General features: G+C 44.2%; 2 protein-coding genes across 2 annotated transcripts; one reads left to right on the top strand and one right to left on the bottom strand.

Annotated features, from left to right (window-relative positions):
- Nucleotides 1–3,013: 3,013 nt before the first annotated feature.
- Nucleotides 3,014–12,392, bottom strand: ggt5a (gamma-glutamyltransferase 5a; the record flags this gene model as incomplete). Its single annotated transcript, XM_080532636.1, has 12 exons — nucleotides 3,014–3,160; nucleotides 3,349–3,459; nucleotides 3,665–3,771; nucleotides 3,887–3,978; nucleotides 7,104–7,288; nucleotides 8,558–8,688; nucleotides 8,924–9,070; nucleotides 9,262–9,422; nucleotides 9,591–9,777; nucleotides 11,063–11,158; nucleotides 11,265–11,392; nucleotides 12,226–12,392. The coding sequence occupies 12 exons, from the start codon at nucleotides 12,390–12,392 to the stop codon at nucleotides 3,014–3,016; spliced, it is 1,659 nt and encodes a 552-aa protein (XP_080388762.1).
- Nucleotides 12,393–17,614: 5,222 nt separating this feature from the next.
- On the top strand, nucleotides 17,615–21,647 carry asphd2 (aspartate beta-hydroxylase domain containing 2). The gene is made up of 4 exons (XM_080532567.1): nucleotides 17,615–17,785; nucleotides 19,383–20,425; nucleotides 20,691–20,804; nucleotides 21,105–21,647. The coding sequence occupies exons 2-4, from the start codon at nucleotides 19,561–19,563 to the stop codon at nucleotides 21,212–21,214; spliced, it is 1,089 nt and encodes a 362-aa protein (XP_080388693.1). The 5' UTR covers nucleotides 17,615–17,785; nucleotides 19,383–19,560; the 3' UTR covers nucleotides 21,215–21,647.
- The last annotated feature ends 371 nt before the right edge of the window (nucleotides 21,648–22,018 follow it).

Here is a 22,018-nt window from a genome sequence, read left to right as displayed (position 1 = left end):
CTGACCTGCTACATGAACATTGAGCTGAGAATACTAAGCTTTCGAAAGTACTTTTTAAGTCAAATATGTGTTTGTTTGAACAACATAAAAGCAATGATATTTTGTATGCTTTTTATGTTAATAAGAGAGCAAATTACAGTCCATAGTTTGCTCACATTGTATGTTTAAGCATTGTGTCAATATTATAGTATTCGTCAACTTTATGTCGTTGTCTATGTATTTGTCATACCATACTTCGAATGACAGTCTACTGCCAATAAAACGCTTAATCCAAGCAACGTTTTAGAGTTTTGTCAGGTTAAAGTATACCATGGTGAGACAGGCTAGAGGAGCGTGAGCACCAGAGCCTGTAGTTGAGTTTGTGTGCTACAGTCATGATCAGTTGGTTGGGTGTGTTATGTTTATGTTGGGGCTATTAAGACAAGATGGATGACATGTAATAGAGCAGTACTACTTAATAATCCACAGGTGTTGTTTATGTGTCTGTGGGTGGTTTTGACTACTTTGCAGCTGTTCGTTGGCACATACAAGAGGCGGATGTGTAGATGTAAACAGACCAGTTTTATACTTGAGAGGTGAGGTTGGGTCTGTTTTGAGTTGGGGGACTGTTTGCCTGTGCCAGCGGATCATCTGCGTAGTTGCACCCCATTAGCAGAAAGCCTGAGCTGCCATCATGTGCCCGGGCGAGGCAGGGTGGCAGTCACATGAGGCCCTGTCCCTGGTCCTCCACAGCCTTTTGTTCCCCCTGCCAGAGATGGTAATGTGGCATTTCACCAGGTGGCTCCTATAAGGTCATGGCCCAGCATGACTGTCACACCCCCCAGGGTGCAAATACCAACCTCTAAGGCCAGAGATACACACCATAACAGTCCTTCGGAATGCTGTCTTTAACTTCTTCAAATTATTTAGATTTTATTATCATTTTCTAATAACATGGAGAAATAAGATAATGTAGTTCTGTTTATTCAACTCTATTTGCTATACATTATCTACAGGCATCAGAAGAGATTTGTCAAATCACTTCTCTGTGAACAGTCTACAGAACTACTCAACGGCTTTTTTGATATGCCTCGGTCCTGTATCCCCTCAGAGAGGATAGACCCCTCCATATGTCCAGTGGATAGCAAGTACTAGTTTCGAATATGCTCCTGCTCCTCTGCTAGAGCATTGATGTTTGCATGAGTAAAATAAATCACAGTCAGAATTAAGCCTGTCTCTGTATCATTAAGCCTGTCTCTGTATCATTAAGCCTGTCTCTGTGAAGGGATCATTTGTGATGTGCATGTTGTACCGTTGCCACAGAGGGCTCATGACTATAGAATATCCTTAAATCTTACAGGAATGGCATACATTTAAATATATTTCTACAATTACCTTTAATTAATTAAATGACACCCAGCCATAATTATCATAAAAAAAACTTTTATTAGAGAGAATTCAGATTGAAGTAAAAAAAAAATAATCATATCACAGTACTGTACTTGCTCCAGTCAGAAACTCAAAAGACCACACCAACAAATAGTCAAATTTTTCAGAAACCTTGATCCGGGAAAGAGCTTTGTATCGGTGATGAGTCAATCATCTTGTTTCAGCTACTGTAGGCTGCACCACAAAAACATTAAACACGACAAAAAGCCAAGTAGGCACTAGGCAGACAGCTCGTAGTACAATTTGCTATATAGCTGCAGAAATACCCAGAAGATTCCAATACGGATGAGCTCGACGTATCAAATATGGGCAGCCGACACATCCTTGGACCCTTCAGCTATTTAGGTGCTTTATCCACCTGATAGTTACTATCAGTTAAAGTTAGGTTTTACACAACATTTGTCTAATGTAATAACATTCTTGCATGATATCCGATGGTGGTTTGCCTCAATTGGAGCAAATATTTATGAATCTTAATAAATGTATTCATGAGCTTCACACATTGAATAATAAGGTCTCACAGCTTATAAATAAATTATGCAACTCTTTCATTAGCTCAGAGGGTGCCCATGGGCCTAGGAGTAATGAGAGGTAAGACATTAACTACATGGTGACAAAGTACAAAATACACTAGAGCGCATCATACCACAGGTACTATAGTAACATACTGACAGAGGAATCCATTTAAATGAATTTAGCATGGTTTACTTCAAATGGCTAATGCCAAATGTTAAAAAGATAAGATATAGTCAACATATATGAACATTACAGGTATTCAAAACCTCCCCCCATATACACTTCATACATTTAGTGAAGTACATAAGTTATAGTCCTGGAATATCTATTGCCTCAATAAGTTATACAAAAAGGGTAAGAACACAAGACGTACAGTATCTAGCATTGGGCACATACATGTACACTCACCAAACACTTTATTAGGGACACTATACTAATACTGGGTAGGGCCTCCCTTTGCTCTCAAAACAGCCTCAGTTCTTTGTGGCATTTATTCCACAAGATGTTGGAAGCATTGCTTTGAGATTCTGGCCCATCATGACATGATTACATACACACAATTCCTGCATATTTTTCAGGTGGACTTTCAAGCTCGGAATCTCCCGTTCTACCACATTCCAAAGGTGTTCTATTGGATTCAGATCCGATGACTGGGAAGGCCACTGAAGAACACTGAACTCATTGTCATGTTCATGAAACCAGTTTGAGATGACTTTTGCTTTGTGACATGGTCAGCAACAATACTCATAGGCTGTGACATTCAAGCGATGATTGATTGGTATTAACGGGCCCAAAGTGTGCCAAGAAAACATTCCCCACACCATTACACAACCTCCATGAATGATAAGGTTTACAGGTGTTCCTGATTAAGTGTTCGGTGAGTGTATTTGTAATTCAATGTACAGTATGTAGGTGCTCTGTACCGTTTGCTAATTTCATCAAGTCATGGATGTGAAACATACAGTCCAGGAAAGGCACAATTTGGAATTCATAAAAGAAAAGTATATGAACGAGTACATTCTGTTGAAAGACTGTTTATGACCAGTGTCAGCAACCCATTCCCTGCAGATCAGTATCCTGCTGCTTTCCCCTTCTTCCTGGCATCTGATACGGCACGGATGCAACCTCCCTCCTTCTCCACAGCATTGACCACGTTGTAGAAATATTTAGCTTCTTCCACTTTGTGTCCTAGAGACTCCAGTGCCTCCACGACAGCCTTAGGGATGGAAAGCACGTCTCAGTGAAACTATTTAAAAAGCGAAACATATTGACCACTCAGATCCATGACAGGCAAACAATAGTCTTCATTCTTAACTCAACTACTCTACTACTTCTACTGTGATTGTTGATGTTCTCTGCAGATTCCTTGCATAGTATTCATGACACAGTATGTGGTGTTGGTACCTTGTCAAAGTCGGGTTCAAAGTTCGCTGCATTATTGGAGCCCACAAACACCACTGGGGCAGCAATAGCCTCCTCTAGACTCTTCCCAAACCACAGGCGGTTCATCAGGGTCTAGCAGTGGGACAGAGAAATAAAACCATAAGGAGGAAGACAGGGAGTTTATACTGTAGATACTATAATCATTCTTTTGGGACACAATGTGATTTAGAACATCCAGTGGAACATACACTATACAGCCAGTGAGGATTATATTTAGTACTATTATGTGGCTCAGAGGTATTTGAAGGCTGAACATGTTGTGTAACCATGGACTTACCAAGGCCACCCCAGTAGTGATCATGCTACCACCCGAAGCACCAATCACCACAGTCTTAGACTTGGACCGCAACACAACAGGGGACATGGAGGAGGGAGGTCGCTCACCTATAGATGAAAGGGAATGGCAGCGGAAAGGAACAACAGACTCTAAGAAGAGAGTATCTCACAGATACTCAGGATTAGGAGATACAATAATATGCTTTTGTCACATTAGCTTTACCGGCGACAACGTGGTCTGCCTTCCCACAGAAGTCTGCCAACTCGTTATTGAGGATGACACCGGTGTTTGGGGAGAACACCCTGGACCCGAATCTGTATGAAGGGAAATATATTTGACATGCTGTATGTGAGAGGAGTAAGCCGAAACAGAAAGAACTTGCAAGTCTTTCATGTTATGTGAATTGTGCCAAAGTTTACAGTTTACTTCTGTCAATGAGGGTCAAAGGCAGATAAGGCCTTTGACCCTCATTGACAGAAGTAAACTGTTAGCTTTGGCACAATTCATATTATAATATCATATTATACATAAGACAGTGTGACTGTGCTAGAGGGTCACAGTGTCTTCAGAGCGGATAGAACTGCGGAGGTCACAGGTCAAACAAGGGGTGGAGGTCTGTGCATCTATATGTCAACAAAACTTGGTGTACAGACACTTATACTATTGAGAGTCACTGCTCCACCAATGTAGAGTACCTGATGATCAAGTGTAGACTGTTTTACCTGCCTAGAGAGTTTACAACTATCAAGGTTACTGCAGCCTATTCCCCTGGATGCTAATGCTAAGCTAGCAATGAAAGAACTACTTGCAGCTTTTAGCATGGCGTCTTTATTGTCGGAGCCGTTCCAACTTAAAGACTGTACTTCCAAAATTCCGCCATCATGTCTCTTGCGCCACTAGAGGAGACAAAACTCTTGACCATGTGTACACAAACCCATCCCCCTCCCCCACCGTGGTGGGCTGCATCTCGGGGGGGGACAAGGCGGCGTACAGGGATGAGGTAGAGCAGCTGAGCAAGCTGTGCAAGGTGTCATTCAATGATTCATTCATTCATTCACCTATGACACTCTGATCACCTCTCATTGCTAAAGTTTGGCCGGAGGGAGCAGACTCTACACTACAGAACCTGTTTCAAAACACAGACTGGAGTTCATACGCCACTCAGGACATTGACATGTATGCTTCTTCTGTTCTGGATTACATCAACAAATGTGTCAACAATGTCGCCACCCACAAACAGATAAGAACTTTCACCAGCCAGAAGCCATGGATGAACAGTGAGGTCCTCCTACTGCTGAAAGCATGCAACACCGCTTTCGTCAGGGAGGCCAAGCTCAGCCACAAACGGACGATTGAGGAGCACTTTCAGAGCAACTCCGATCCCCAACGCATGGCAAGGCCTCCAGGCCATCACGGATTATTAACCCAAAAACACAGCCTCCCCTAACCAGCACTGCCTCTCTACCTGACGAGCTCAACCACTTCTATGCTCGCTTCAACCGGGATAACAAGGTCCCAGCCATCAAAGCTGTGCCCCCCCCAGATGACCAACCCCTCACACTCTCCATCATCGAAGTGTACTGTGCACTGAGAAAGGTGAATGCACGCAAGGCTGCTGGCCCTGGCGGCATCCTTGGCTGTGTGCTCAGAGAGTGCGCAGGGCAGCTGGCCGAGGGCTTCACTGACATATATATATATATATATTTTTTTTTTCCAGATTTTATCCCTTTTTTCACCCAATTTGGTAGCCAATTGAACCCAACCTAGCATCCAATTATCCCCTGCCTATTGCATAGGATCCGCCGCACGACCCCGTGGCCGGCAGTCCCAGAAGAGGCCGCCAGGCAGACTAGCTGACTGGCTCCTCGAGCCCAGCGCCGTTATTCCGGCACCCCGGGGGCGCTGTTGCGCGACGGATCCTTGTCCAGAAATACTCCTATACCGCCCTCGGAAGCGGCCGCCCAATATGCCGCTTCCCGTGTGTGCCCCAGCCATATCTGGATCTGGCGAGCCGGGATACGAACCCCGGCCCCGGTGGGCAGCATGCACTAGTGGCCAGTGCGTAGACCGCTACACCACCGCGGGGCTTCACTGACATTTTTAACCGGTCACCGGTCAACAACCATTGTGCCGGTGCCAAAGAACCCTGCTGCAGAAGGCCTAAATGACTACCGCCCCATTGCACTAACCCCCACCATTATGAAGTGCTTCTTTGACACACCGGTGTTCCCCAGGGCTGTGTGCTGAGCCCTCTCTTCTACTCCCTCTTCACCCACAACTGTGTACCTGTGCATGGCTCCAATACCACCATCAAGTTCGCAGACGACACCATAGTGGTAGGCCTGATTAGCAACAACGATGAGTTGGCCTACAGGGAGGAGGTTCAGCACCTGGCAGGGTGGTGTGCCACAAACAACCTAGCCCTCAACACCAAGAAAACCAACAAACTCATTGTGGATTACAGAGAAACCATACACTGCGAACACACCCCCATCTACATCAATGGGATGGAGGGGGAGCGTGTGTCCAGCTTCAGATTCCTGGGTGTCCACATCTCAGAGGACCTGTCCTGGACCCTGAACTCCTCCACCCTGGTCAAAAAGGCGCAGCAGCGTCTATACTTCCTGATGAGACTGAAAAAAGCCCAGCTGTCTCCCAGGATTCTAGTCAATTTATACCAGTGCACCATTGAGAGCATTCTAACCAACTGCATAACTGTGTGGTATGGCAGCTGCCCTGTCTCCGATTGGAAGGCCCTGCAACGAGCGGTGAAAACCGGCCAGTACATCACCGGTGCTCAACTCCCTGCCATCACGGACCTTCAGGAAAAGCGGTGTCTGCGGAGGGCGCGAGGCATCATTTATGACCCTTCTCACCCCAGTCACGGACTGTATGCCCTCATCCCACATGGGAGGCTGTACAGGAGTCTAGGCTTCCGCACCTGCAGGCTTGCGAACAGCTTCTTCCCTGCAGCTGTCAAGCTGCTGATCTCAAGATCCCGACGGTAGCCTTACCCCCTAGCCCCCACCGCTATCCTCTCCCCCCACCCAGCCCCCTCCACCCCGCACAGGATGTACAGTACATTGCACACCCCCCCCATACCACTCAGGACTTCAACGTAGCTTTTGCCCACTGCTGTATTTGCACATTGTACATATACGGGACATATTGTATTGATAACCATTGCCTTTGCTCTGTACATCTCGCCCTTGTCTGTACATATCACACTGTACATTGGTATCTGTCTACACTTTTATGGCTTTTGTACTATGCACTATTGCATCTGGCTAGATGCCGAATGTGTTTCGTTGTCTTTGTACTTGTAGTCTGCCAATGACAATTCAATTTGACAAATTAAATCTGATCTGAATCTGAATCTGAAATACATACAGTATTATACAGAAGAGTGATGATATTAACAGTGACGTGTACTACTCACATGTGATTGATAGTGCTGGTGACAGACACAGCGGTTCCATCTTCAGCCAGCACAGACACATGTGTGGTGCCCATGCTGTCCACGTGTGGGGTGACATTATAATACTGGTCTTCGTGGCTCCTGTCATTGCTGATCATGGTCCTGATGTAGTCAGCAAAATCCTGCTCAATGAACTTCAGGGCCCTCTGACCAAACGAAGGGAAAGGACCTTGATAAGGGATCTCTCCATTTACATTTAATGCATGTTGCAACAATCATGCTTTGGAGTTATAGAAGCTATGAGTGGACTGTTAGAAGCTATGAGTTTAATGTTTTTACAGTATATCGGAAAACATAGAGGTTGCTGACATATATATCTCTAGAGCCACCTCTGTGTGTGGTTGATTTGAAAAGGATGTCAGGGGAGGGTGGTGGAGGTGATTGGTATCAAACATGTGATAACATGTTTTACTGCATTTCAATGTCTGGTATTTGCACTCTGCTATGACAATAAAGTTGAATCTAATCTAAAATCTAATCTAATAACATTCCTCATTCCATTCCATGCATTACAATGAGCCCCACATTTCTTACTTTTAAGTATTTTTTTCTGAGTGGGGCAGTCCCACTGAGTGGGGCAGTCCCATATTTTTCATTTTATTGGACAGATACAGTGAAGACAGACAGGAAAGTAAGGGAGAGAGCGCATGTCAGCAGGGCATGGGCCGGATGCAAACCCATGCCAACATGGACATGTAGACCGCGGTGATAGACCACTGGACCACTCCAGGCCACAAGAGTCCCACATTTCTACCTGTACCAGCCTCCACTGGTGTATGTATGGAGAGCAAAACCTTGTGAACAATCAATGACAGAAATCCAGTGATATCTGCCTGCTCGCAGTGGCATAATTGATTCTGCCACAGGATATAAGACAGTATTAACGCATTGCTGCTTCTGGCTAGTGTTAGCTGAGCATAATGGAGAAAGCTCAATAAAGCTGTAGCTCTGACCCAGTGCTGGCTCCAGGTCACTGTTAATGCCCTTCACCACAGGCCCCAAAACAACCAAACAAAACGTGGTTTTCCTGTGGAAGGAGGGGGAATTAAAACCTGCCTGAAGTCTAGGAAGATTAACAACACTTGTTCCACATTGCAATTTCAGCCCAAAGAGGCCAATAATTTAACTATGACATTTAGCTGCACTAAATGACCCACACAAAAACTTGATATTGACTATGACAGGTATTTTTTCATATCTATACCAAAATGTACAGTAATTCCTGATTTTAGACAAGCTGGCAGCTTTAATGGCTCCTCTGTGGCGCAACATGACCCTGACTTCCCTGTTGGAATAAAACAGCACTCAGATCATTAAAGATTTACTAAGTGCATTGGCCTTGACCGGTACTGTATAATGTGATTCCCTCATGATTTCCTTTATATGTGACTGGAATGGAGTCATGTGGAACTTACTTCTCCTGAGCTGAATTGTGGATCACGGATGTACTTCTTCAGTCCATTGGCAAACTTACAAGCTTCAATGTAGCGGTGATAGGTGAGAGTCTTTTGCTCATTGATCAGGGAGGCTGCATTCAGGCTGTATCCTGCAAATAATGACACAAGGATGTAAGATGACCTCCAGGTGGACCTCTATGATGCTTTACATTTTTAGGATCATGAAATCGATGATATTCCACCAATATCAATACCCAACATGCATTGTAGGAAAGTCAGTCAGTGAAAGAGGACCGTTTCATAAGAAGATATGCCTTGTTTCATATACATGGAGATCTGTGCTACTACATTCAGTATTAGTGTCATTCATTTATGATTCACAACCTTTCATGGTGTTAAGGATGAAACTGAGGATAGCAGCTCCTGCTGGGGGTGGAGGGAAGTGTATCTGGTACTCTCCAAAGGGGATCGTCCACGCATCTGTCACTGTGACTTTAAATGACTTCAAGTCCTCCATAGATAGTGTTCCACCTACAATACAGTTACAAACAGACACATGTGTAAAAACTAAATGTACTCAGAATGCATGCACATGCACATACACAGGCACATGTTTGGGTGTGATCAATGTGAATGCATTAGGGACTGAATGGATTTGTCTACTTGTAATGAGAGCACTTTGGAGGAGATAAGTGAAGTATAGCTTCTCACATCTACTGTACCTGCATCTCGTATGTCCTGAATTAAATCTTCTGCTATTTTTCCAGTGTAAAAAGCATCTGCCCCATGTTTGGCAATAGTCTCCAAAGTGTCAGCAAGCGTTTCAAACTTCACAGTATCTCCAACTTTCAGCATGTTTCCATCCTTATCTGAAAACAACTGACTGGGGACATGTAAACAGGGACAGCGTGGGGAATTGATATGCTCTTGTTAATACGTGTCAAACATCCATTGTTTCTTGTCATCCGGCTACTATTTCATTATTGAGTGGGCCAAATGAGAGACAGATTCTTCGAATTGTTTGAGTTTGTGGGTCAGTATTGTTTTTTACCGTAATGTTTGGGTCTCATTTCTGTTGAGAACCTGGACAAAGCGGCCCAAGATCTCAGCAATAGGGATGCCCTCTCTGGCCAGTTTGATAGTTGGCTGAAAGAGGCTGGCCCAGGGTAGTTTCCCAAAGAGTCTGTGAGCCTGTTCGTACCCACGAATCTCACCAGGGACTCCAATCCATTGGCTTCCTGAAGCAGGGGTGAGGGACAGCAGACTCTTAAACTATGTCCTCTCTCTATCAATCTCACACTGTCTAAGGCTGTGTACCTCTTTAATAAAATAGTTGGTGTATGTCTGTAGTTCTACCATTGAATTCTCATGTTTGTCCATTTATCATTATATTCTCACAGTAAGTTGTATTTGTACCAGAACTGATAAACATTGTTTGAGTTTGTGATGAGTTGATTTCTTTAGGGGATTTTTTCTTTGCCAGTCTAATATGATCAGTATTGTAATATTTATAATCATTGTGGAAGTTTACCCTCTTCTGTGAAAAACAACAAAAGCTAACAAAGATACAATAGGCTTATGTATGACAACATGATTAATGGTGTTATACACAAAGCCAACTTGAGACCGCATGTTCCCTGTGTGTGGTCTTGGCTCAGAACATATGGCAAGTTCCTGTTTGAACACTGACAAGGTCCTATTTGTTCAGTTTAATGTGTCGGCTTATCAACTCAGATGGTATCTAAAAGGGGAGAAGACAAAAGGGAAGTAGCAAAACCACCTCCCTTTCACAGTGAGAGAAGAACCAGAGGGACTGATATAAGCAGTCTGCAAAGCCAGTTAGAAGGATGGATAAATAGATATGTTTTAGACATAACAATAGACCAAACAGACTAAGAAAAGGGCTTTAAGGGAGAAACTGCCCCTGTACTAAATGAGTAGCGATCCACAGAAATTGTACCTTAATAAAGTGTTTTGTAGTGGCATTGAATGTCCTTGTTCAATAATGACCCAGCACCAAGGAATTAAAATCATTGCCTAAACAGTTACATGGGTTTACAAACACCCATAATCAGTAAATGCATTCCACAGGATTACGGATGACTGATTTTCCCCTATGATGCCAAAAGGAGCGAGAGAACTAGAACAACAAGAAAGACACGTGGGATCAGGAAGCAGAGAAGTTTGTGCGTGTGTGTTTGTGTGTTTGTGTGTTTGTGTGTGTGTCTGTGTGTGTGTGTGTGTGTGTATGTGTGTGTGTGTGTGTGAGTGTGTGTGTTTGTGTGTGTGTCTGTGTGTGTCTGTGTCTGCTCCCACTAATCAACAGGTCCCAATGCAGCTGACAGCAATTTACATAAAAGCAGGTCATCCTTTCTGCTGTGTGTGTGTGTGTGTGTGTGTGTGTGTGTGTGTGTGTGTGTGTGTGTGTGTGTGTGTGTGTGTGTGTGGGCGTGTGTGTGGGCGTGTGTGTGTGTGTGCGCGCGTGTGTGTGTTTGAGTGTGATTTTGATGACACATACTGTACCTGGTATCTGTTTGAAGACCTGTGTACATCCACTGAGTAGGTCATGTTTAAACTCCAGAGGGACAGTCTCTCTTGCATTGATGATTGTGACCTTACCTTTGAAATGAAGGAATAAGCATTGCAGCTGTTTCTTTCCCATGTGTGATTTTTCAACCATCAATGTAATTATTATATCTTTAGTAGTGGTTTGTTAGTTCCTTACCATTGCTTCCCATCACCGTGAATATGGACCCCCCGCCAATACCCATACTCTGTGGATTGATGATCGATGTGCATAGTAACGCAGCAATGGCGCCATCTACTGCTGACCCTCCTTTCTGCAGGATGTCTCTGGGTAGGAGTTTACAACGTTTACTAGTAGTAGACCACTATCTAGGCTTTGACTCTGTTGCAATAAGAAGTTGCATTTGCACTGACAGCACCATTATAATTCATTTCAAATTATGTTGTAAATATATCAATGGTCCATGTATTTTAGTAGCCTACTAACCACTCAGATGAAGAGTAACAATAGCCTATAGCACTAGATACATGTGTTGCATGGATGGAGTTATCCTATCGATCGAAAACACAATAGCTGCCTCACCTCGGATGTATTGAAAATATCCCCATAATGGGAATACTCAAAGACCTATCATGCAGGCTAAACTAACACACCAATGCAGAGGTTAAATTAATAATGCCTACCATTTCATCAATTGATATAATAATAATAATATTAATAATAATAATAAGAATAAGAATAAGAAGAAGAAGAAGAAGAAGAAGAAGTGCACATAATATATTGACATTATTGAAGCGCAAAGAATTTGCGCAACAAAAAAAAATCACAATTTATTCGAATATCCCACCAAAGATGCGGGTGCGCTCATGCGCACTCACACACACACACACACACACACACACACACACACACACACACACACACACACGCACACACACACACGCACACGCACGCACGCACGCACTCTCTCTCTCTCTTTATCTTTATCTTTATCTCTCTTTATCTCTCTATCACACAGACAGACATTCACTTATTTGGGGAAAGTTAATGTGTATTGAACAATAGATCATAGATCATATAATTTGGCGCTGTTTGTGCAACGACAAATAATATTTTGCTTTTGAAAAACTGAACACAAAAAAAGTTATCACGCACTTACCGTCCAATCTTAGAGCATGTTTCAGAGTCTGCGGCGACCGCTGCGCTTTTAAAGAGCCCTTCAGGACACTCTCGCTTGGCGAACACTGCTATGCAGACAATAATCGCAATTACGCTCAATAATGTTACAGATAAACACATGTATATCCTTGCTTTAGATCTGGCCATTGTTTCTACTCATCTAATTGCACCGGTCTTCGAAATTAGTGTGACCCTATTCCAACTCCTAATAGATGGACAGTCAAACTCCACCCATTTAGATTTAGGACATAATAAGCAGTCTAAACGAGAAAGTAGCGATGTGAATAGTTAAGTAAATCCCTCTAGTCCAAGTTCATGTCAGCAATGGTATTTATTCAGCGACACTCTTGTGTGGGCGGAGCACACATAGCACAGAGGGATCAGAATAGTGAACATGTTACACCTGGCACAATGTTGGAGTTAGGCTCGTGGCTATAGCAACTGCAAGTTTTGATTATACAAGGTTTGAATGAATGAATGAATGAATGAATTAATTAATGAATGAATGAATGGTCTTTATTGTCATTGATATAGTACAGGTACCAAACAACGAAATTTGGGAGGGGGGGCTCCCCTGGTGCTAGGAAAGAAAACTAAAAACAAGAAGGGAAAAGAGCTGGTTTACATAAATAAAGGCTACAGACCCGTCACCAGGGCCCAGTCTTAGGGTGGGCCAATGAACTGCATGGGGGGGCACAATTATTATGAACTATTTTATATAATCCGATATGCTATGGTATTCGTCATGCAACACTGACATGCATAGTAGGTTGCAGAGGCTAAATTGGACACGTAGCCTACCGATGAAGACTAGACCTAAAATTATCAGAATGCAGCAAATAACATAACAATAAACACAGGCGAAGCTGGTTTATTACAAGGCCTTGTCGACCCGAGTAGGCCTAAGCTAAAATTATTTGAATGCAAGTTACTTTATAGCGTGGAGAGGCCAAGTTGTGCATTACAATGCGCACAGGTCAATAATTGGCACCAACCCGGCACACTTACAAGAACAATAATTGAATAAATGCCAGGGATAGCCTACGTAACTAAAATTAGGAGACTGGCACGCAATCAGTGCACTTCCAAAAGGGATACAGACCGACCGATCGTGTGATCATCACATTAAAACCACCCATCTACAGCAAATAGGATCAGCCAGATCCTCATCATTGAACACGTTATACACAAAGCACATTAAATATAGCATAACCGTGCAAACAGCTCATCTCTCCAGTTGAAAAAGCTGTCGAGAATACAACTAGCAAAACATCACCACGGCGTGTGCTCACACGGACACACACACACACACACACACACACACACACACACACACCCGGCTCAGAAAAGAAGGAGGCGGCGTTTTTCAGTGCTGAATCTCCTCATCAGTAAGTCCTTCCACTCATCCTTGAACTTGTGGGTGAGGTCCTTTTCGAAGGCAAGCTGAATCAGTTGAGCCTTGCGCTTGTGCAACATGCTGCGCCGATGCTCAGAGAAAACATTTTTAAGTGTTGAAAAATAGTTTTCACAAGTCGCGGTAGACGCTCCCAATGTTAGGGCGAGTGTATAAGCTTGGATGACAGTTGGCATGGCCTGGAGTGCTGAGTGGAATGTATACTGAGAATATTGGCTATTGTCCATTGTCCATCTTTGGGGGGAAACGAGGTGTCCTCCATCTTCTTTACCAGGAACCCACCACGAGCCACAGCATATTCAGATTCAACCACTTCAGTTCGAGCTAATCTTAGGAGAGGAGTGACCTTCGATGGATCCATGAAATCCTCGGCCTCTGGGTTTAAAGCAGCCAGCGCACCAATGAGCTTGCAGCTGCGCTCTCCAAAACGCGCATCCATCTCTCCTTGCACAGCATCAATAACACTGTAAAACACTCCCAGGAACTCTGTCTTTTCGCCAGTGTCCCTCTGTGACTGTCCAACCGTTCCTTCAACTACAAATGCACCAAAGCTCTTGTTAATTGTGCGTCTTCTCTTAGTTGGACAGCTGGGACCAGCCTCGTCAGTGGCTGAGGCTGGAGGAGAGCAGAGGTCCCAGAGCGCAGTAAACTCATCCTCTGTGCGCAGTGATTTTATGCATTCAGATGCACTGTTCACAAGAGTAACCGCAGTGAACAGGTCCATGTTCTCGCTTTGTAGCAGTCTGTTTGGTGGCTCGAAAAGTAACAAAACTTTCATCGGGGGGCTAGCAAGGCTAGTAGTAGCCCTAGCCCTAACAGTTGGGCTAGTAGGACTTACCTCACTAGTGGTAGCCGTCAGGCCCGGATTAACCCCCTAGGGTGCCCTAGGGTGACCAGACTTGATGTGTGCCCCCCCCCCAACACACACACTTTTTATTTATTTAATTTTTTTACTTTGCAAGTGAAAATTTGATATTTACTATGGTTACAAAAACCATAGATTTACAAGAGCATATTACTACAGTACAGGCTCATCCCAGTTGGGCCTAATGCCGTAGTATAGCCTTGACACTGATGCTCAAATCTGAATGCAACTCACATCCCAATGCAACACGACTTTCTAAATATAGGCTAATTATTTCCATCATAAATGGCCTGAGACTACATGCAAAACCATAACAAAGGGGGAAAATGCACATACTGTATACTACAATAAAACAAGCTCAATACCAACCAAGTCCAAAAATGGAAATAAACAGCGCCTGTCTCTTTGCCGCTCTGCTCACCTTCGTGATGCTGTATCAGACGTAGGCTATAGCCCTGTGCATCACACAGGCCCAAATCAGCCACAGCGTCATATTAGCCCCAAATAATCATAAGTAAGCCTTACCGGTAAGGAAGAGCCTCAGTGCGACAAACACACATTGGAACGTCGTCTGTAGTCCATGTATTCTCAGGATTTGAAGCATCTCCTCTGGTGAACAGGTTGTCTCCTCCCGCACAAAATCCTTGAACTGAATAAGTTCATCTCCAAAGTTTTTGTCCAGGTCATCTGGATATGTGGAGGAGAGCGCAGTAGCGCGTTTACGCACAGAATCGCGGTCCATGTCGGAATCAAACAAAACGCCAAATAGTCCATTCAGGGCCCTGTATGCATCAATGCGCTGAACAAGACAGGATTGCTTAATTTTTCGCTTGGCAGAGCCACTCAGTTGTCGCCTGTCCATTTTGATTTCTTAGTTGATAGTTTGGCGTCACTGCGTCATCGCGCACCTGTCTGTGATTGGGGGGGGGGGGGGGCACTTGTCTGTGACTGGGGGTGGGGCACTCGCAATTATTTATCTTATTATTTATATGATAGCCTAAATATAACCGTTAGTTTTGTATCTGTGTGGATGTCTTCCAGTAAATATAGCCTATATTTTAAAAATGTGCCCCAAATATTTTAAAGGTCTATTCATTGTCCGAATAATTTGGTGCCCCCCCATTGGCTGGTGCCCCAGGGCATTCACCCGATGCAATATATGGATAATCCGGGTTTGGTAGCCGTCGGGGTGCTAGTGTCAGGCTGCCCACAGTCGCTAATGCTGGTGCTACGTATGTCCATCGGGGTTGGGTGCAGCTGCACCTTTCGAGGATTTACCGGTAATCCACTTTCTTATATCCATCTTTATTCAAAAAGCTTTATCCATCAAAAAGCGCAGATTTCACTCAACTGCTCAGTGCTCGCATCACACAACTGAAATGGCGAGAGCAGCAGCGTGCGTAACGTGCAACTTTCAACTATCAACTTTCAAATGATTGGTTGTCACTAGAATCCCGTCCAACAAAATGAAAAACACACTATTGTTTCTCAATTTTAATGTCTTCATTTAACATAAAATATGAATAATATATATTTTTTTTTTAAATATCTGGCTGCCAGTTGGGGGGGCACCAGCACGTCTGTGGGGGGGCCTGGCCCCCTGAGGCCCGTCCATAGTGACGGGCCTGAAAGGCTATGTACACTGTCCACTATACTATACTATACAAATAAACACTGTGCTGTACTCTATGCTATGCTATACCTATTCTAACATTTCCTATCTCTGAACCTTAGAGGTTTGCTAGGCGTACAGTCATCATACAGTTTTAATTGAAACAATACATTGTCTAATTCGGTTCATATGCATAGGCTACTATATGTATGTGTAAATGTAACTATAGGCTTACAATGTCTATCTATGTTCCATGCAGGCTTGTATATTTTGTACTGACTGCCGAATCACTCCCCATCTTCCGCCGTAGACTGAAGACCCATAGGCTACACCTTAAGCTTAACTGTCCATCCTGAGACATCTACTTATCCTCTACCCCCCTTCATAGAGCATGTATTACTTTTTCCTGCTATGACTGGAGGATAGAGGATTCACTTACTTAGTCAAATGTATTTGTTGTAAGTCACTTTGAATAAAGGCGTCTGCTAAATGCCAAAACTGTACATGTAAATGTAAATGTAAATGTAAAATGTAAATGTACTGTATTGTAGGTTACATTAGCTACTGCCTTTACTTTACTTTTGTTTTTCGGTTAGGCTACGTCAGGGCTGTCTATACTGTGTGGAATGGCACACCTGAAGTTATTGAAAATGTAGCTTTGACGAATCATTAATTAATGGAAGTCTCATAACATTAAGCGCCTACTTCCTGAGGAGATTGAAGAATACATAGGCTACCATATTTTTGCACATACCACTCCCTTGCCTACTTCTTTTGATATAGACTCTATTTATACATATGTACCTACCATAACACCATAAACTACCTTAATTGTACATAGCTCATTACTGCATCTCTAAACTACCTACTTGCCATACATACTGTAATACTCTAATTGTCGTGTTTTATATCAGGGTTTTATCTCACTATTTGCACTTCTGTTTGAATGAATGAATGAATGAATGAATGAATGAATGAATGGTCTTTATTGTTTCGTTGTACTTGTACCAGACAACGAAATATGGTTTAGATGCTAAACTGTATTTCGTTGTCTGGTACAAGTAGTCTGCAATGACAAACATTGACAATGATTGAATTAATCTAATCTCAGAGCAACACTGTAACATTGGACGCGCCTATGAGATCACAAATGCATTCTGGGACCTGTAGTGTGTAGTAGGCAAACGTAAAAGTATTGACAAACGCGGTCGATTCGTTTAGGGCGCGCTGAACTGTCCCTATGACCGGAGTCCTTTTTTTACTTTATTTTATACGGACAGATAAACCTATACATGTCCGTCGCATTGCCTTCCGACAGTGCAGTCAATTTAAGTGGAAACATTGGCTGCCATTGGCGTCATATCGGTCATCGTAGTGCAACATTTTGACTTGCTTCCTGTTGCACTGCGGTGCTTTTGTACGTCGCCTCCAGTACAAACCTGCTAGTTGAGTCTAATCCACTGGGTTACCCGCCGGTTAGTGTGATTGACAGGTCATGGCTCCTGTAGTGATATGCAGTTTCGTATTAGGCTACAGATTTTGCCTGATGTGATATGATTGATATCACACAATGGTGGAAGAAACCTTTGAAAATATTTTGGTAATATGGCAAACCTGTAGCAGCCTATGTACCATCTACGATGAAAAGGGTGAGTATGCCTATTATGATTTAACGTTATTCTTCTTCTTATTAGCCTATTATTGTTGTTGTTGATTGCTATTATTATTATTATTATTATTATTATTATTGTGATTATTATCAGCATATTATTGTTGTTGTTGTTGATTTCTATTATTATTATTATAACATGGTATTACTATATTCGTTTGTTGTCGTTGGCTACAAGTGCATTGCATTGGCTATAGCTAGATCGTTACAGTGTGAATCTCCAGCTGTCGTCTGCGATCATGACACGATCACGATGGACGACCAATAATTTGGTTATTGGGAATGGGAAATAGAGTGTAAGAGAGGGAGGTGTCCAGGAATTATTGAGAGAGAGAGAGAGAGAGAGAGAGAGAGAGAGAGAGAGAGAGAGAGAGAGAGAGAGAGAGAGAGAGAGAGAGAGAGAGAGAGAGAGAGAGAGAGAGAGAGAGAGAGAGAGAGAGAGAGAGAGAGAGAGAGAGAGAGAGAGAGAGAGAGAGAGATGGTGGGGAGAGGAGAGGAGAGGAGAGGGTTCGCCATCCCTGTAGGATGTGTTAGATAACGACCGTTCCTCAAGCATCGAGTGAACTGTGTGGTTGAGCGAGACGAGGTTGTGTGGGGGCGTCTCGGCGGACTGTCAACGGGGAGATGGCTGTTCAAGCGGGTTTGGCGGACCGTTCTTGGTGAGATGGTTGTAGTAGGAGTGATATGCATGTTTATGTTGATCGCATCTTGTAACAGCTATGGGCTCCCCGCCCATGTCTTGATTGTGGTCGCTTCTCCGACGAAGTTAATTTATTGACGGCTGCTTATTCTTTGTTATGCTCATGTTCATGGTTGTTCCCACATCATGTCTTGGCTCCGTTTCACTTTTCATGTCTGAAACAACAGGGCTATTCCAGAACATCATAAGGACCTATTCATGTGGGTGGATGTCAGCACAGTCAATTCCAGCTTGCATAATTGTATATGATTGTCATCATGTGTGTGTGTGTGTGTGTGTGTGTGTGTGTGTGTGTGTGTGTGTTTGTGTGTGTGTGTGTGTGTGTGTGTGTGTGTGTGTGTGTATGTGTGGGTGTGTGTGTGTGTGCGTGTGCGTGTGTGTGTGGGTGTGGGTGTGCGAGAGAGAGAGAGAGAGAGAGATATCTAGAGAGAAGGAGAGGGAGAGATAGATATTTTGGAGTTTAAATGCAGCAATGTGCTCATGACTCATGGTCTTACAGTGCGGAGGTGTGTGGAAAACTGAAATGCCATCTGTAATATGTGTATCTTCTTCCGTGTAAGGTGCAGCCACTGTTTGTCCAGGGCTGTGTGTGGAGTTTCTGCGGGAGCTGAGGGTGGTGCAAAGGGTGGGAGTGTGCTGGTTTGATGTGGAACCGAGCGGGAGAAGTCATGTGGGAAACTGGGCTTGCTGCCTCTGCATTGGATGCTTTCTAACTTGGTAAAGCCAAACCTTAGATTATCTGTCCAGTGCCTTTGCCTTAATGTTCTCTTTTTTGTTTCTCTCTCTCTCTCTCCCTCTCTCTCTCCCTCTCTCTCTCTCTCCCTCTCTCTCTCTCTCTCTCTCTCTCTCTCTCTCTCTCTCTCTCTTCCTGATGCAGAGAACAGATGCCCTGAGGTGTGTTGTCTGTCTGCATTTGTCTAAGGGAACACGGGAGGAAGCAGCACAAATAAGAAAAAAAAAGTTGTTTTCAATCACTATCAAGACAGCTTTGTCCATTGACCTTTTCAACAGCAGTTTCTCAGTTCTTACTCACCGTGCTTCAGAGGGGAGCTAAAATGGAGTGGTCACTGGAGAGAGTTAGGGAGATGGTGGCAGGGGGGATGCAGTCTATGAGGGAGTGTGAATCCAGTGCCTTTGGCACGGCAATGTGTCTGCTGCTGCTCTTCGTGTGGTACTGTTACAGGGTGGGCCGTGAGCACAGCTCCAGCCCCTTGCGTGGGGGGTACAGCACAGAACCCAGTCGTGTGGGAGGGGGTGGGGGGGCCTTGATCAGCTCAGAGGGGGGCGGTAGGGCTAAAGGAAGGCAGGTGTCCGGGGTGGAGGAGCAGAACGGGTTTGCCTACTGCCAGTCCTCAGAGTGCTTCCGCTGTTCCCACACCGGGGAGGGTCTCAACCAGAGGCTGTACCACAGCCTGCAGGATTATGCCAAGCGCTACACCTGGTCAGGCATGGGCAGGGTGCACAAAGGGGTGCGTGACCAGGGCCGTTACCTCACCAGTCGGCCGACAATCCAGAGACCAGAGGTGTTCTTCCTCCCCGACCTGCCCTCTGCACCTTTCTTCTCCCGGGATGCACAGAAACATGATGTGGAGCTGCTGGAGCGGAGCTTCCCTGCTCTGCTGGCTGAGTTTGAGAACATCTACCACCAACCCCCAGCACGGACGGGCTCCTCCCTCCCTCCGGGCTGGAAGGCCAACACCACCCCTCAGGGGCAGTGGTGGACCTTCTACCTGGTCAACCAGGGCACTCCGCTGGCCCTCAATGCCAGGAGGTGTCCCAGAGCCTGGAGAGTGCTGGGCCAGCTGCGCACCTTCATTGCCAACAACGTGTTTGGAAACGCCTGCTTCTCTGTGCTGACCCCTGGAGCTCTGATCACTGAGCATTATGGCCCGACCAACGTCAGACTGCGTTGCCATCTGGGTAAGTGAATGAGCTGCCTGGAGGGCTACAACGGTTTTAAATATAGGGCTGTCTTATATGCACCTGGTACTCTATTTGTTAGATCACCTGTGCCCCTGTGAAGTACTTTGCTATAGTAAAGATGATGTTTGCTATTGTATGGTCCCCTTCAGGTTACACAGCTGAAAAAGTACTGTATATTCAAATGTGTTTGTGTCATGTGATATGTTCCTCAGTTACTATGATACTATACAAGGCAGACTGACTTGCTGTCTTTTCCCTGCAGGGCTTAGAGTGTCCTCTGCCTGTGAGCTGGTGGTTGGAGGGGAGCCGCAGTGCTGGTCTGCGGGGAGCTGTCTGCTGTTTGATGATTCCTTCCTTCACAGGGCCTTCCATGAGGGTGAGAGCTGTGTAGAGGACATTGGGAGGGTTTAATGTGTTCTACTTAGGTAGTATGTGGGCTCATTCTGATATCAGCTGTTATAGAGGGTTAATTGGAGGCAGACAGGAACCCCTGTTGACAATGGCCATCTTGATATTTGGTTGTGTAGCAAAGTTGGTTACATAATTTAGTTTAGAGTGCTTACTGGTCTGCTAACCAAGAAAGTTACCAGAAAGTAGTACATTCTGATACTGGAGAGAGGTTGTTAGCCGTGGGGCCTCAATGTCATTGTCACTGTGGTATTTTTGTTATGTTCAGGTGGTGCAGAGGACGGCCCCAGGGTGGTCTTCATGGTGGACCTCTGGCACCCGAATGTGGCAGCTGCTGAGAGGCAGGCTCTGGACTACATTTTCACCCCTGGACGCTGAGACGAGAGGGAGTGAGAGGAGAAGTGAGAGAGAAACAGTGTGCTAAAAGAGAGACAGAGAATGTGTGTCAGAATAGGAGAAAGAGTTGTTGGAGAAATGTAATGAAGAGCAGTGGGAGTGGGATGGCATCCTCTTGGGTCTCTAGTCCAGATTCCACACTCACTGTGTTTACAGTTTATTCTCTGTCTTCTAATCTTCTTTCTCCCTGTAACTCTCCCTTAGCAGCTACTGACTTTGACCAAACAATGTCAAATGTTACATTTGAATGTTTACAGACCCAATCTTTATCTTCATGATTATCCTTGCCTATGTGTGATAGTTTACTGTGCTCTCCTTTAGAAATCAAAACAACTTTCACAAAAACCTGGTTGGATAAGCACATAGAAAATGTTTTTTAGACGAACTGATTCGCTTGAGACAGCCTGTGCTGTTGCTACACAGGAGACATGTTTGTCTTTGGTAAATTTACTAATTGATAAATGGTTGTAATATGGTTGTATTTGATATCAACTTTGTATTTCTGTAAATAGGGTTGGAATACAAAACATATCTGAGAGGTTTTGAGATATTATAGTCTTACATAGCTATTGTGTGGTCTTGTATTTCATTCCTCTCTCTTCTGAAATGATTGCAACATTTGTCTTTTGATACATTCATTTTGTAGATATTTGAAATGTTTTATCAAGTGATATAGTAATTGTTCGGTGGCATTTTATATCATTTAGTGATTTATCAGCTGCATATCAAATTCACAGTGATATTATTCCCTTATAGATGCATACTCGTGGTCATTTTGAACAGTAT

This window comes from Nansenia antarctica, assembly GCF_963989245.1.
Source record: "Nansenia antarctica genome assembly, chromosome: 5".
Taxonomy (NCBI): Eukaryota; Metazoa; Chordata; class Actinopteri; order Argentiniformes; family Microstomatidae; genus Nansenia; species Nansenia antarctica.
The sequence above is the reverse complement of the archived record's forward strand: the minus strand, read 5'-3'. Positions and strand labels throughout refer to the sequence as shown.